Below are 16,356 nucleotides of genomic sequence, written 5' to 3' on the forward strand. Positions count from 1 at the left end.
GCTATTGCCTCAGAGGCAGAAGGCTATGCAATTTCAATTGCTGGAGTACATCTTGAATGGCATTCCTTGTCTAAAGAGAGTTTAAAATGTAAAGCTAAGTTAAAAGCTAAATTTTAACGAATTATCAAGGCAAAAGTTTACAGTCAATGCCAAAAGGAAATTCAGAAATAAAAGTTGCAAAAATGCAAGGAATCAAGGAATCATTAATGTTTGAGTTTGGTTTTATAATCTCTTATTTTCCCCTTAAATGATATCAGATAAAGCTGTGAACACAATGAATTATGTTTTCACATAAAACCATTAATATGTACATAATATATATTTTACATATAGATTATGAGAGCATGGGAGTTCGAAGCAACTTCTGCATATGTTGAATTTAAATATTTTATAAACTCGTCGTGTTTTCCGGTTGTCCAGTATGCTTCCGTGTTGGCTCTATATCTCCTATTTTACTGATGCAGTATTTCACAATTAATTCACAAAAGCAAATAAAACGCTGTTTCTTACGAAATATCGTAGCATTAGTGTTAAAGCAGTAAACAAGTTAATCCTATTGACATGGTGTGAAGATGAATGCGTTGTCCTTGATTGTCAATATTCACCGCGATGATGAAGAATACAAAGTGAGTTTTGCTGCGGGAGCAGTTAGTTGCCACTCAGGTCGTCCTGGCAACGATTCAATGCATCCTATTTAGTCCCCTTTAAATGCAGTCTTGATGTTTATTTCAAAGAGAAACAATAAATGTTGTAGATTATAACAAATAAATCAACGGTAAATGTCGCCCTGGGAGTAAGGTGCATTTAAACTGCTACATTGGCTAGCCTGGGGTCGGAGTCCTGCTCGTATCTGTAATGGTAAACTTCCATCTGGTCACGACATGCTTCTCTGATGTTGTTGAGCCATCGTTTGATGCCCTTCCTGTTCAGATATAAAACCATGAGAAATATAACTCCAATCAGAGCTAAAACGATACCAAGAAATACGTAAGATACAGTTTCCAGATCCGCATTTGTGCAATCCACTTCTTCCTTCTTAAGCTTCAGAACAGGCAATCCCCTTTTACTCTCTGGCTCGGAACACAGCAAATGAGCAGCGTCGGGGCACTGCGATGAATCCTCCAGCCAACGATATAAATTCCCAAGTTCACAGTTACACTTAAAAGGGTTCAGAGCCAAATATACTTGCATTGTCTTGTGCTCAGACAAGCGGGAAACATAATCATTTCCTATAGTATGAAAGGAATTGTTGGTTAGTATTATTGCTGTTAAATTCAGCGAGTTGAAATTCGTGATGGGTATGTCTTTCAGCTTATTCCCTGACAGGTGGAGTCTCTGGAGATTGCGCAAACTTTCGTTTGTCAGCGCATCCGACAGCTGCGAGCCATCAGAATTCAATGTGTCATTCAAGAAAAGGTCAGTCAGCTCATACAACCCATAGAAGGCATGCGGAGAGATGGACACCAGTCGGTTTTTGCTTAAATCCAGCTTTTGTAAGAGAGGGAGTCCCACGAACGCACGCGCTTCGACTGTCTGAATATTGTTATCTGGCATCAAAATCGTCGACAGTCCCACCTCGGTCCCGTTGGTTAAAAACGCGCCAGTAATTAAGGTTGGGATGTTGTTACCGCTTACAAGCAAACTGCGAATCCACTCCGGCAAATCCGTCGGTACCGCTGTCATATTCAAGTTACGGCAGGTGACGGTGAAAGTATTTTCAATGCAGGTGCAGGACACGGGGCAGTTCTCAGCCTTTGCCAGCGAAAATAGCACGCACATCACCTGAGCCCAGCTGAAACATCGTTGTTTAAGACTGTGTAGCGTAAGGCTGTTACCACAGCAATGCACCCAAGTATTTCTCTTTTCCATCCTGGTGTCCGGTTCAAGTTTTGTTCCCTCGGGATAAAAAAAAAAAGTGGTCACACAGCAGCGTGGATCGTGGAAGGAAGATTTCAATTTTTGAAATAATAACAAATGTCAAGGCTCGTCATGCCAAATGTCGCATTTTCGTTCGTCCGAAAGGACCTTCGACCTTCAGTGTATTTGCAGCGTGCTCTGAGTGACGGTGGTGACCGAGGTTGTGGTATGTCTTGCTGGCGACTCATTCTGCAATCTTGTATGTGCACGGACGCAATCGGTCGCTGTCCACACGGATTCTCCTGACTTGAGCAAAGCCTCGCCCACTTGTGATGGAGCGCTAAACTGAGAGTAGACAGGGTCCTATTCTTGCGCTAATGAACAAAGGACGTATTTTTCCAGGGCAAGCATCATTTAAACAAGATATTTAACAAGATATATTACAAGATATTTAAAATAAGAAAATGCATTACTGTGTCAATATTGGAAAAATATATGTAATCACATGTTGTAAATTGATTATGAATCAGTTGAGATGAATAAGAATTTAGGACTTCACGCTGCACTATTAATGAACGGCGTTTACCCTGTCTCCTGTTAGTTCAAACATAGAAATTTATGTGACCAAATAGAATATAATCGCGACTTATTCTAGAAAAGAGAACTTTTCGAAAAAGACGTGAGTTTGTCGGGTCAATATAGTAGAGGCTTTGCAAAGAGCAGACGTGATGAAATTAGGCTAGTTATCAGATATCAGATATTCTCTAGAGTTTACATGAAATGCATGCAATTATGCGACAGGCAATGCAACATTAAACAAATCTAGATTTGTTTGGGTTAAATTTAGAAAACGATTTAGTACTCTGGATTCAGTTAACGCTAGAAGATGGCAAACAAGGGAAAATACTTTATAAATGACTAAGCCCTCAATAAAACAACCAAAAAGTACAGTGTTACCACTGAAAATAACATCCTGTGAAGATAAGACACACAAATACTTAATTTTCAACGTTACTATGAGGCAATTCATGGCTACACTTTGAGACATGCCTTGTTGCAATCACAGAAACTAAGGGGACGCAGTATTAACTTTCCAGCTCTGCCTGAGAGGTGGAATTACTTATCAAGGCAAGGATCAATTAGCACGCCACGCTATACTTTGCTCAGCTAATGAGGCCAGCACTGTGAAATTTAATAAAGCGCAGATCCTGGGCTGCAGTGATGGATTACCATGTTGTTGTCATTAAGATTTAAATATAGCAAAGACTTGAGGGTTTATCAGAGGATTTCAAGCATAACCTATGGTTTAACACTACATCACTGTAATCCGATGTCTATGTTGGTCTTATTTGCAGTTTAGGTGTTTATTAGCGATGAAAACAAACAGAACACTGTCCAGTGCAATCAAATAAAATGTTGTCAATTGCATGGAAAATAGGAAGTCCTGGATGAAATCCGAATACCAACCCACGGATAAATCTGTGGACAGGTTGTACCCAATGACTGTGCATTTCTCAATGAAGCAAGAGCAGCTGCTTTATAAAATACTGTGGTGCGTGGAATACAAAGATTAAAACATCCCACATCCTCTGAAGTCGTACAAAATGAGTGTCTCTCTTTGATCCATGAAGCAGAGGACAATGGCTGTTGAAGGATATTGTTTCTTCTGTTCCCGCACTATCTAATCATGCTTAGTGGAGCAGATGTCCCTGGGGCTGGCATCACCTTGTCTCCTGCTCCACAGATGTGGTGCACTGGTGTGCTAGCATTGTGGATGTAACAGATAGCCCCGGGGCCATTAGGGGAACAAACACAAGCGTGGAAGCAGAAATTAAAAATGTCTCGCACTGGATGAGTGACAAAATTCATTCAGAACCATCGAGCAGATCAGCGGTAGCCCAACTGATGACAGCAGGAACACTACGGGAATACGCCTCCTTTCTTTCGAGGTTATTTAATTTTGAGACCCGCATTTGTCTTCAGCCAATGAGTTCTCATCACTCACACAGGTCCGAGGCGTATTGTTACTGTCAACACAGAGGGAAAATTAAATATCTGGATTTCATTATCCTTCCCTCTTCCCTTTTTAAAGAATATCGTCATTAATCATTCAAATTACTTTCTTTTTTTCCCGAAAAGGCAGAGCACAATGGTGCTGTTTTTTTACAGTCAAAAGGTTCTGTCTGTTATCCTTTTGGTATGACTCAACCACTAACAACAGAGAAAAGAGGGCAGAATTAATTCTCCTGTTACTCAAGTATCTGTAGTATACAATCTCATTTTAAGCTAAAGGTGGAATGCTATCATTTAGCATCTTTTTGATTCCCTTGCTGATGAGATAAAATTGCGAGACTCTAGGCCTTGGGTTTACATTGTGGGTGGGCGGACATCTTTTTTTGAACTCCCAGTTGTATCTCTTAGTCTAGATCACGAAATGGTTAACTGCCTTCAGCAATTGATGTTTTATGCAAGCACGCTTTTCCATAATTACAAAAATCCCCCCAAGCCTCCAATGAAATTATGAAATAACCCTTCGGGTATGCCCTACCAGGCCACTTAGTTGAATTTAAGTTTGCTCATGTGTAAATTCTGTGTTTGCATAAGTTAACCATAACCTCAAAACTGCTATATGTGTGATTGATAAACAAGCAAACGAGGCCACAAAACAGAATGACTAACCTGACGCAACAGCCATGCCAGTTACTGATAATTACTGAAGGGCTGCTTCTGCACTGAGACACTGTTTAGCCCGCTGCTCTCAGAGAGCAGTTGTCAAGATCATCGCAAGAGGGCATCTGTAATAAGCTTCCAATTAGCACCTCATCACACTCCCCACTCTGGGCTCCCTGAACGTCTGCAGGTCCCCTCGGACCCCACTTTACGGCAAAGTTAATAGTGTCATTACCGAGCTTGCATGCCGTCCCCTGATGGCATTGAAAGGGCTTATTGATTCAGCTGAAGCTGGCTGCTTTATATGCGGGCACCTTGGCAGCAGGGTTCCCTTAATTTTACTCTGTCAAATCCTCATTGCTGATGTCAGTTACAGCTATAAGTATGCACCCCCCCCCCCACACACCCCCCATCAAATCTCTCTCAACCCCTTCAGAATTAACAGCTTTGTGAGTACAGAAAATTATCCTGATTGACATACCGGATCAGGACTATGGTATTTTATCACCTCTCTGTAAATGCAATATATACATAAATGTGTTATGACAATATTTATATTATTGACCCAGAGACAGAGAGAGTGCTAAATTTATCACACTTTTACGCTAGGGATAACTGAACCCCTCCAAATTTATGCATTATAGATCAGTGCATAATGCATTGTAAACCAATGTAGTTCACGTCAAATTAAATACAGTGGAAATGTTTCATTGGACTTACAATGACATCAATGATCGTCATCAAAAGATTAATACCTGGGAAGACTGATGGTTGACTGATGATACTATTTGCCTACAGCAGCCATCAGAATACCCTACCAAACTCTGCAGAAATAAACAGTTGACCAATCAAAAAAACAAAATAAAACTGTATGCACTAAAACAACCCAAGGGGAAAAAACAGGGGTTGATGTTGACACTTTGAGCTGAAAAGGTCTGAATGTTCTGAATGATAATGTTCAAATCTGACTCAGCTGAATGATAAATCACTTATAATAAAATCAATGCCTCTTTTCCCTGGATTCCACAGACAACATTTACACACAGATACAGATGGTTGCAAATAAACAAACAAAAAATGAGGAAATGAGGAAGCCAGAATGATTTCTACAAAATGATATGGCACATGTGTGAAGAAATATAATACAACAGAAATCAACACCTTGCTCTACCGTATCTGATACATACTGTGTACTAATCACTATGTTAAACATAGCTAGTTTTTCTTTTACAGCCTAGCCTTCAGATGTAGAAGACTTGCTCAGTACAGTTTTGTTCTCCTAGTGTCTGTGCTTCTGATACTAGTGAAAATAATGAATACTCAAAATTTCAAACAAAATCAAATAAAAAAGCAAGATCCAAAATGAGGTATACTGACCATCATACTGATCAACATCAAAGCCAAAACACCTGAACTCAGCAATCCACACTCTCCAGCTCGGTGTGATCTACAGCACAGTAGATGCTTTCTGTCACTGAAATATTCATTGAATAAAGGGCTTTAGTGGGGAGAGGGGTGAATCGAGCTGTGAAAGAGCCTCAAGGTTGATTTGAGTTTCACCCAAGATGCATACGTCAGGAAGGATTAAATCTTTCCTATCGTTTCGCCGCGTGCTCTTCGGGGACGTCGGGGATCAAGTGCGTCCTGGCAGGCAGAACGTGGTGGGTAAACACAGCCTCGCGCTCATCCTTCCTGTCTGTGACAGCTGGCACAGAGGCTGGCACAGAGGCGAGCATGAGAAGGAGAAGGGCGTTACAGGCGCGGAGATGAATCTGACTGTCTGACTTACTGGCTGTTTACTGATTCTTGATTTCTGTTTCAGGAATAGTACAGCCTTGTTTCCAATACAGTGGGTCCCGGTGCACCTCTTTGTGAATGTCTCCCTAACAACACTTCAGCCTGTCCACATAAGCATTAATATGCAGTAGGATCAAACATTTATGTGAGAATGATGAGATGTAGCCAAACTGTGAGAGCTTGATATTCAACACCCCCTTCAACACCGCTTCACACATCAGTGTATTGGTAGCTATAGCACAGTGACATATTACATAATATTACATGTTACAGTTGCTTAGTAGACAGAATTCAAAATTTACTATACTAAATGCTGCCTGTTTAAAAACTGTACCATTTTTAAGTTCATATGCAATATGAATTGGATGTATTTTCTGTTGTACTGGAGAATTAATTTCAAAAGGTCACAGAAATGGTAAAATCCTATAATCTTTGGGTTACATCCTGTGCACCTACACATTTACTATAAATAGGCCCTCCCCGATGTATCAGAAGAAGATACGTGCTATTGAATTCACCAAGAACCTCTGTGGCCTCAGTGCTGTGGCCCTCCACTCCGTTTCAGATGTCAGGTAGCTGAGGAGCTCTGTACATTGCGCCCTGCATCCAGCTCCTCTCCAGTTTCCATTAAACATATCACATAAACGCTTTTATGACCGCAGAATTGAGCGTATCACCCAAATGAAGGGTGGGGGGGGGCGCCTGCTTTGTCACGCAGATGCAAAAGACAGGGGAGAAGGGGGTGAAACACTGGTCACATAAAGCCCCTGGAGAGAAGCATGGCTCTTAAACACTGCTCTTGAATGAATAAGTGATGGGCCGCTTTTTTCCTGACCACTCTGTATACAATTAGTGCGCGCACAGGAACAATGTAATGGATACTTATAAAGCGGTATCGCGTGTCACCGGCTCATTCATCATTCATTCACTGTTGTAATGGAGTGGACCCTCGCAGCTGAAGGAGGTGCAGAGGACAAATTGAGCCTTTTTAAAAAAATGCCTGTATTTTCCTGTTTGTTTGAGTGATATTATTTTAGATCAGTCAGTATAGCATATAAGATGATAAATAAGTAGTCACAAAAATATGATCAATGTACAGTTAAAAAAAAAAAAGAGAGAACTTGCATTGCACCACTTGATACAGAAATCGGTAACCCAGTTCTGTGTTTTTGAGGCTTTTGGTTAGAGGAGTAGGAGTGTGAAGTCCTGTGCAGCTGTATATTAGCTAAGTTTAATTTTTAACCAATGTCCTGGCATCAATCTACTGTTACAACAAAAGCCAATGCTGTGCAGCTCTTTGTTTATTTGATATGAAATCAGCAACTGTAGTGGGTGCCAGTGGGTGCCAATGTGGCTTTAATTGATGTTGAGGAAATCTTTTAGGATGAGCGCCTGCAGACCAGGAAGGGTTTCCAGACCTGGCAGAGCTCAGCTGCAGCTTGGGCCAATTGGACCGACCCAAACTAAGAGCAGATTGTCCATTCTGCATTTACTTTTCTCACACTGGCACAAATACATAGGCTTTTTAAAATTTTTATTTTGGTATATTGTCTTTATGCTTTTTCTTTTTTTCTCAGCCCCTCTTTGGAAGCATTTCTTTGTACTAGATTAAGCTGGACACTCCAGAAAAAGAACAAAATTAATGTAATAGTACATATAGGACACACCTGATCACACTGGAACATGTCTCACTGTACTGTGATAATTAGCAAGTTTTGGTACATAAATGCAATAAAACATATCCTACAATAAAAGTTCACAATGGTAAAGCAAGTTATGCTTGTAAATGTAGTTTCAAATACCTTTTCTAATCATACATAGGTCTCACCGTATATGTAGCCAGTCATCATAACGGTAAATGATGGCCATGGTGCTTGCACATGAAGGCTACCCTACTACAGCATCAGAAAGCCCTACCATACTTCTGCAGAAATACAGAAGACAATCACGAAAAACAAACTAACCATGCCCACTAAACCAACACAAGGGAAAAACAGGGGTTGATGTTGACCTTTTGAGCTGAAAAGGTCTGAATTTGGCCCCTGATTTCTGATCATATAATTAGTTCTCTGAAAGGTGTCTCAGTGTCAGCCAGATCAGAGGAGATAAATGCAATATATATCATAATGTTCTAAAAAACATCAAAGGGTGCCCTTGGCACTGACGGACTGATTGATGGCACTAGCCCGATCTTTGTTCCTGTCCTGATGTTCAAATCAGACTCTGTTTTATGGAGGGATAATGTTCAAATCTGCCTCAGGTGAATGACTAATCACATATAATAAAATCACTGCCAGACATGTTTATAATAATGTTATATTGGAGAAACAGTCACCTTGCTCTTATTGTAAGTCACCATATTTGATGCACTATATACTAATCATTATAAGTAAAAATAAACAATACATTGTTTTTTTTCTGTTCATAATCTGTCCTTCAGATGTAGAAGACTTCCTCAGTAAAGTTTTGTTGTATTTGTCTCTGTACTTCTGTAAGTTATTTTCTAACATATACTCAAAATTTCAAAAAAGTAGCATACTGAGCAACCTATTATGATCAGGAATCCCAAAAGACCTGAACTCAGCAATCTCGAGTCTCCAGCTCGGTGTGATCCACGGTACAGTAGATCTTTTGTCACTGAAATATTCATTGAATAAAGGGCTTTAGTGGGGAGAGGGGTGAATCGAGCTGTGAAAGAGCCTCAAGGTTGATTTGAGTTTCACCCAAGATGCATACGTCAGGAAGGATTAAATCTTTCCTATCGTTTCGCCGCGTGCTCTTCGGGGACGTCGGGGATCAAGTGCGTCCTGGCAGGCAGAACGTGGTGGGTAAACACAGCCTCGCGCTCATCCTTCCTGTCTCTTTTCCTGTCTGTGACAGCTGGCACAGAGGCTGGCACAGAGGCGGGCATGAGAAGGAGAAGGACGTTACAGGCGCGGAGATGAATCTGACTCAGGCACTTGTGCAGGATGTTTACTGATTCTTGATTTCTGTTTCTGGAATATTAAAGCTTTGTTTCCATTACACTGGGTCCTGGAGCACCTCATCGTCGTCTTAAACCTGGTTCAACCTGTCAATATGAGCATCCATATAGGCTGAAAAATGTAGTCAGGAAGAACTGGATGTAGTTGGATATTACATCATAGTTGCTTAACAGACATTTTCATTCAGGTTTTCTTAGTTTACAGTTTTTACAAGTTATCCACTTACACGGATGGATAGTTACTGAGCCATGTCGGTTGAATACCATGGATACCACCCATGGATGCAAAAAGTAGGCTCCTGCTGGGGAATTGAAAAAGATACACTTGGGTTACAAGCCTGATTTCCTCACTGACTAATCTGTGCTGAACATAGTTAGGAAAATGAGGAAAAGAAGGGGGAAGTACATTTATAATCAATAGGAATTATTTTCAGTGAGAAAAAGATCAATATTTTCTTATGAGACCCCACAGAAGCATTTGCTGAGGACAACATTTCACGTCAATTCTAAAAAGTCTCACTGTCCTGTTTCGTAAAAACTGTTTCATGTACTCTACCAAGCTAATCACAGGGATATCCACAGATCACACATATCACACAAATCTTTCAAAAGAATACAATTAAACACAGCCAGCTAGCAAGGTCACCATTGGTCTATTCACACATGTGGCCGATTGCCGCAATAGATACATTTAGTTTTTACATAAATGCTAGCTAACTAAGCTCCCAACCAAAACATTCCTGTTGATTAATTTTTAAAAACACTTTCCCTATAATTTCAGTTTTAACACCGTAGCCTTGTACAGTAACCCACGACAGGTTCAAAGGAAACAGCCTTTACATCCCTAATCTAAATTTGTTACTCACACCTAGCAGTAACCAGTAATTTCCAGCTCCAGGAAAAGACCAAGTTCCAATCAACCAGATTCTTCGCACCATTCAGTAAAATTCTAAACTGCCTGTGATAACTTCTGTTAAAAAAGAGAGCCATTTGAATTGTGTTGTATTGTAGAAGTCAGTTAGGTACCTATCTTATTTTGTTTCTGTTAAGTAAATTAAATAGCTACTTTGATATTAGCATGTAAAATGTATGTAAAATATATGGCATGTCCTGATATGTAACAATACATATGGAAAAAAAACACAGGACCAATTACACAAAAGGATTTAGAAAACATTGGGCAGGTTTGCTTTGGAATAGTGTTTGTTTTGTGAGATGGGCCACACAGCTGAACCTGGCTTCGTTTTTATCTAATTAATTTTATTGGAAAACCTTTTTCTACTGACATATAGAGAAGAAGTACTTGTATAAGTGACTAACTTGCTGTTTTGTACACTGAAGCCATTAGTTTTGTGCTCATATGATGTGCAGCAATTTATTTGCCATTTGAGATGGATTGAAATGTAAATACTGATCAATAAAGCCTCTAGCTGGGAGTCAGAGGACGTTATTTAATTTTATATTCTTTTGCTGGCTGGCTGTTAATCACCTATTGCTTGTGCATGACCTGCACGTATATGTGTGTGTGTGTGTGTGTGTGTGTGTGTTTGTGTGTGTGTGTGTGTATGTGCACAGTTTCATCCACCATGATCTTTTAATTACGGTTAAGGTCAAAGTTCAGGACTATTACTATACTCCAGAAGCCAAAGTTTTGCTCATGCAGGTTCCCAGCACCGGAATGAATTTCTCAGGAATGGCAGCCATTAGTAGGTTCCACCATGGTGGTGACCTTGAGGATCCCGATGGCTGGCCCAGGCGAATGTCTTCAAAATAATTAGGTGAATGAAGTGGATGCCCGTCTGCTGAGACGGGCAGGACAGCTTGCGCATCATCCGGCCACATTTTAACGAGCTTCTGATTTGGCTGTCATTGCAGAAAGGCAGAAGAAGGTCATTTTACCTTAAGTGCCTGTGGTGCTGAAGGGATGGGATCTGTTACATGAAAGGACTTTTCAAGTATTTCAATACGACCAGGATTTATCTATATCCATGTCAGATAGATTTCAAAAGGCAAATTCCTCACTTTTGCACCTTCTTTTGACACTTGTTCTAATTGCATGCTGTTCTTGTGTTATTTTACGTTCAAACCTTTAGTGTCCGTGGGCTCAATATTCAGATGTATGGACACAGAGTCACTACTTGACACAAATGTGAAACTTAGATCAAAAATCCTTCCTCCTAAGGACTTTTTGACTTTGTGGTTAATTTTGAATAGATATTTTTTGCCCTGTTTTCACATGGATTCTCACTCAGGCTTCATCACCTGATTCAGATAATGGAAATAAATGTTTACCATGAACACATACACATATGTGTGTATGTGTCTTAGTCATCAGCCTTACAATCTGGCATGCAAATCACATTAATTCATCTTCCGTACTGGCTGTGGTGGAGGTCTGCCTGTTTGTCTGTATCAATCATAATCTGCTGTGAAGCTAGAAGGGTATTACCATCAGCATGAACAAGATGACTGAGTGGGTCTTGGGTGTCCACTACCAAGCAAGCCCTGGCCTGCTTTCCTCAAAATCAGTTGCAATTACTGCAATTGCAGTTTACTGCAGTGCTGCCTGTGATGCTATTAGCTGTTATTGTATTTCAACCCATGTTCATTGGGAGTTTCGCATTTGAAACGAGCTTGAATATTAAGCTGTCTTGACTTTGATTGTCCCTCCATGTTTTATCCCGACCCCTGAACACTTGCGAAGACAGCCACTCTCAGGGAGAGCGCAATGTATATTGGTCTAGCGTGTAACACATCATATAAACGCAATGCATATATGGGCTTTGCTCAGAAGAGAAAGTACATTATGTAAATGACAAACCTGGAAGTATGAATCAAGACTGACAGCTGCACATGAGCATTCCCTGAAGCAAAAGCAGCACTAACGTTACACTCGGTAAATTCTTCCCGGAGATCATCTCACTGTGTGAAATGCTTCATGGGTACGCTATACAAGAGCCTCCTGGGAAATCGCACATATTCAAACATCACAGGGGGGCACCCGGCTCTGAGACAAGGGGAGATGGCTGTGTGATATTTAATTTGATTTGTCACATGAACTTGAGCCATGTTTTTTTTTTTTTTTCCCCCTTATGACAGGAAGCAAAGATCACTTGGATATGAACTCTTGTTGGATGAGCATCCTATGTGCACAGTGTTTGGACCTTGGCTATGCTCACAAGAGCTGATAAACTCTTTTCTGACTTTTGCAATCCATCCTTGAATGATCTTGCTGTTATTCCCCCGTGACTGCCTATGAAGCATATCCAATATAATTCACAAGGTTCTGAAAGGGTTGCACAACTCCTCTGTTTCCTGTTTTCCAGTGGCAGCTTACATTTGAAATGAGGCTGTAAATGTACTACTGACGCGTAAATTGTCCTGGATTTGTTTTTAATGGTCTTGAACAGTTATTTATTTAAATCGACACACTTAAATATCTCACATCTACAGAAGATTTATTTGGTTTATTTGAATACATCTGAAAGTGGAGGTATCTTTTTGTGCTTCACTCTGAATAACAATAATTACAGTTTCAAATTGGCTTACATTGAAGACCTCTGATCTTAAGGAGATCAACAGGTGATCCTATTGTCTTATTGATCCTATTGCTGATCTTATTGTCTTCTGTAAGTGTCAATATGATTCAGGATTTTTTCAGACTGAGTTTAAATGTTTAAATTTAACAAGGAATTTGCTGTCTATCAAGTAACTTTTCAATGCCAACTACAGATGTAATATGGAGCATGCTAAGTGTTGTTTTGTTTTAATTGGCAGCCAAATTCTACCTAGATAGCAAAGATAAAGATTCACATCTTCGGAGTCACATTTCTGGGGTCGAATGACTTAGAACAAAGGAGTAGAAAAGTGAGATTAAATATAACCTGTATTTTGATGTGGCCACATGGATTATCTGCATAATCTTATTTTTCCTTTTTATTTCACTTTAAACCTATTTCAAGTGACACCGCAGCTTTGGACTTTAACAGTAAACAGAGAGCTGTACATTCATCTTTCAATACACAAATACTATTTGTAGTGAGGTTTGTGAAGATTCCATGTGTTTGAAAGTGCCCTCTCTTTACCCACTGCTGACCACTCTTCAGCCCTCAGTAGAAAACACATCAATACTTTCTTTTATGAAAGAAACACTCTTACCTCACATTTTCTCAAAGTATATACATTTTTTGTAAATGGGTTTGTATCAGTTTGACTTTCCTGACCTCTTGTGGTCTTTGTTGGTTGTTGATTTTTTTTTTATGTTTGCTTGTAATACCAGCCACATCAACGTATGCAGAATATTTGCATTGCAGTAAGAATGATGATTATACATATATCATTTTTAAAGGACTCAGCATTTTCTCTGTTACTGTTTAACAAGTCAGATTAATAAATCATACAGACAATTTTTCACTGCATGAGAAATGGAGTTATTGAGGCTTTCAAACGAGGTTAAGGCAGGCAATAACACAAACACTTTCTGTTTTGTGATGTCTGTTTCCAGTTCATTCCTAATGCTCATTTCCCATGAAAGGACAAAATCTACCTGGCACTGTAATACAGGGGGCACAGGGCCAGCCTAATACTGTCTGTTTTCCATTCTTTAATCACCACAAGAGTGAAGTGGATTTTGTCCAGATCAATCTTTAAAATCCATCCGGACAACTGTAGATAAATAGACTGAATTCTTGTAAAGAGTTGTGCCATATATTTTGGATATTGTTTTTGTGGAGGTGGGAAATTTTTACTTTCACTTTTTACTTAGCGGTAAATGGATGGTCACATCCTGTCTAATGCTATGCACATGTCTTCCTATTACTTGTTGCTGGTTTTTCCTGCGCACTGACACTTGCCAAAAACAATACCACATTAGATTGTATCAGGGTCAGCCTGATGTGCTATGTAAACTGCTGGTAGCCTGAAATTTCTTTCACAGATGAGTTTGATATAACAGGCTGACAACTGTGAACTGGTTGTTTGCATTAAGCGTTTTCAGTTTGTTTTTTTTCTAAGCTCCAAATGACTCTTCTTTTTTGTGATTTTCTGTTGGTCATGGCACTTGAGTAATATGAATATGATTGGATTCAGACAGCATGGACTACACAGAATTGAATGCATTGGTTCATTGGCAAAGAAAGGATGGCAAGAATGATATGCAATATTCAGGTATTAAGGTATTAAGGTCAAACACCTTATTAGTGAGATATCCAAACATGAAGCATGTTGTTTTTGTTCTTTACCAGAAGGTTAATTGATAGCTGCCATCTCTTCCATTATAAACAGTCAGGAGGGTGACTGTGCGCTTCGCCAAATCTGAAACTTCACCTTTTTTCAACATCGGCTCAGTATTTTTTAACCCCAGTTTCTTTCTGTGATGTGCAGTAATTAGTTTAATGTTTCAGAGTTTAGAGGAAAACTATGTTTATTAGCTAAATCACAACTAATGAACTGATTAAAATAGAAATATTAGGTATAGTAATACCAAATGTTTCTGTCTTCTAGTCACTCAAGACCTGATCATTGATTATAGACAGCCACATCAATAAAAACACATAGCCCTGACTTTTATGTGGAAGTCCAAATCAACCTGTACTGTAGCCTTGATTTATACAAGTGCAGTTAAACTGTATATCCCATTTGCATTATATTTTCATGACCCTGTTTTCAAAAAAGTATGATTATGATCACTGAAACAATAAGCATAAAACAGTAGTGAAACAAATAACAGACCAATTCTGATCAGGTTGAGGGGTGGACTAAGGGCATTCTGAGGGATGATCAAATTTTCCTTTTTTAAGATTCAGTCCATTTACAGTTGTACAGATAGTGGGGAGATTTAAGTCAAGGCATATCCATGCTGCACAATTTCCAAATGGAACATTTTTTACTGTGTTCAGGAACCCAAAGATACTTCAGTGTGATGCAGCATGTTGCTTGGAAATGTGTGTAACAGGAAACTAAATGAAACTAGCCAGCACTTGATAAAACATGTATCATATCCTGATGTGTGAAAACTAGCCATTACTGTTAATTTATGTAGACTTCTGTTGGTTGCATATATACAGAGGAAAGACAAAATAATGGCAACAACAGATGAAAAGGAACTTTAAAAGGAGTCCATGTTTTTATTAATGTCAACACTAATGGCCAGTAGATTTCTGCTGTAAGATGTTTTAAAATCAATACTTTTATGTGATTTTCTGCAGCAATATGAGAGTTCTAACAAATTTTGAAAGAGGGTCATATATAGTTGGTCATACATAGTTGGTACTTGAATTGCAGGTGTGTTAGTCACATACATAGTAAAATTATTCAATGCGTCAAAGAGAAAACTGTCTTCATCAGCTCATGACAGCATACTACAAACAAGGAAAAACTGCATCAGGAAAGAGGAACAGTGGTTACAAGTTGAAGCTTACTGTCACTGAGGATAGTTGCTAAAAACCACAAAACATCACAAAGCTGATGTTTATGGTAGAGCAGCCAGGAAACCATTTATAACCAAGGCAAAATGTGCAACAACACATGTCCTGGAGTAATGAGCACAAAACCTGGACTTCTAGGCAGTGTTTCCCAATCCTACTCCTGGAGGCACACTGTCCTGCATATCTTCTATCTATCCTTGCTGCTTGATTAAATCAGGTGTGCTCAGCTAATCAAAAATGTCACTGATGAGTTCAGCCAGGTAGGTACAGCAATGATAGATATGCAGGACAGTGTGCCTCCAGGAGTAGGATTGGGAAACACTGTGTTATGACATGAAAAACCATCTCATTGGAGTCATTGGGTTTGATTATTATCCAAGAAAGCAATTTCAATGGAAAAACCACTCATGGTGGGCTTTGCACACAGCTGGAGGCGACTGTTTTTAATTCTCCATGATGAATTTCTTTCAGCATTTTTATGGAAATTAGTGTGATACATGTAAGAACACGCAGTTATTTTCCACAGGAAATATTCACAACACTCCAGTACATACCATACAGTTGATACTTTTACAGCATACATTCATCCACATTTAATAAAATGTTCCATCCTGTGAGTGAACT

The 16,356-nt window shown here is 39.4% G+C and overlaps 1 protein-coding gene across 1 annotated transcript; it reads right to left on the bottom strand.

The window, feature by feature from the left end:
* Nucleotides 1-804: 804 nt before the first annotated feature.
* On the bottom strand, nucleotides 805-1,869 carry LOC118783763 (trophoblast glycoprotein-like). The gene has a single exon (XM_036537718.1). It carries the CDS (start codon nucleotides 1,867-1,869, stop codon nucleotides 805-807), a length of 1,065 nt encoding a protein of 354 aa, XP_036393611.1.
* Nucleotides 1,870-16,356: the final 14,487 nt, after the last annotated feature.

Source organism: Megalops cyprinoides, chromosome 9 (assembly GCF_013368585.1).
Source record: "Megalops cyprinoides isolate fMegCyp1 chromosome 9, fMegCyp1.pri, whole genome shotgun sequence".
NCBI classification, from domain to species: Eukaryota; Metazoa; Chordata; class Actinopteri; order Elopiformes; family Megalopidae; genus Megalops; species Megalops cyprinoides.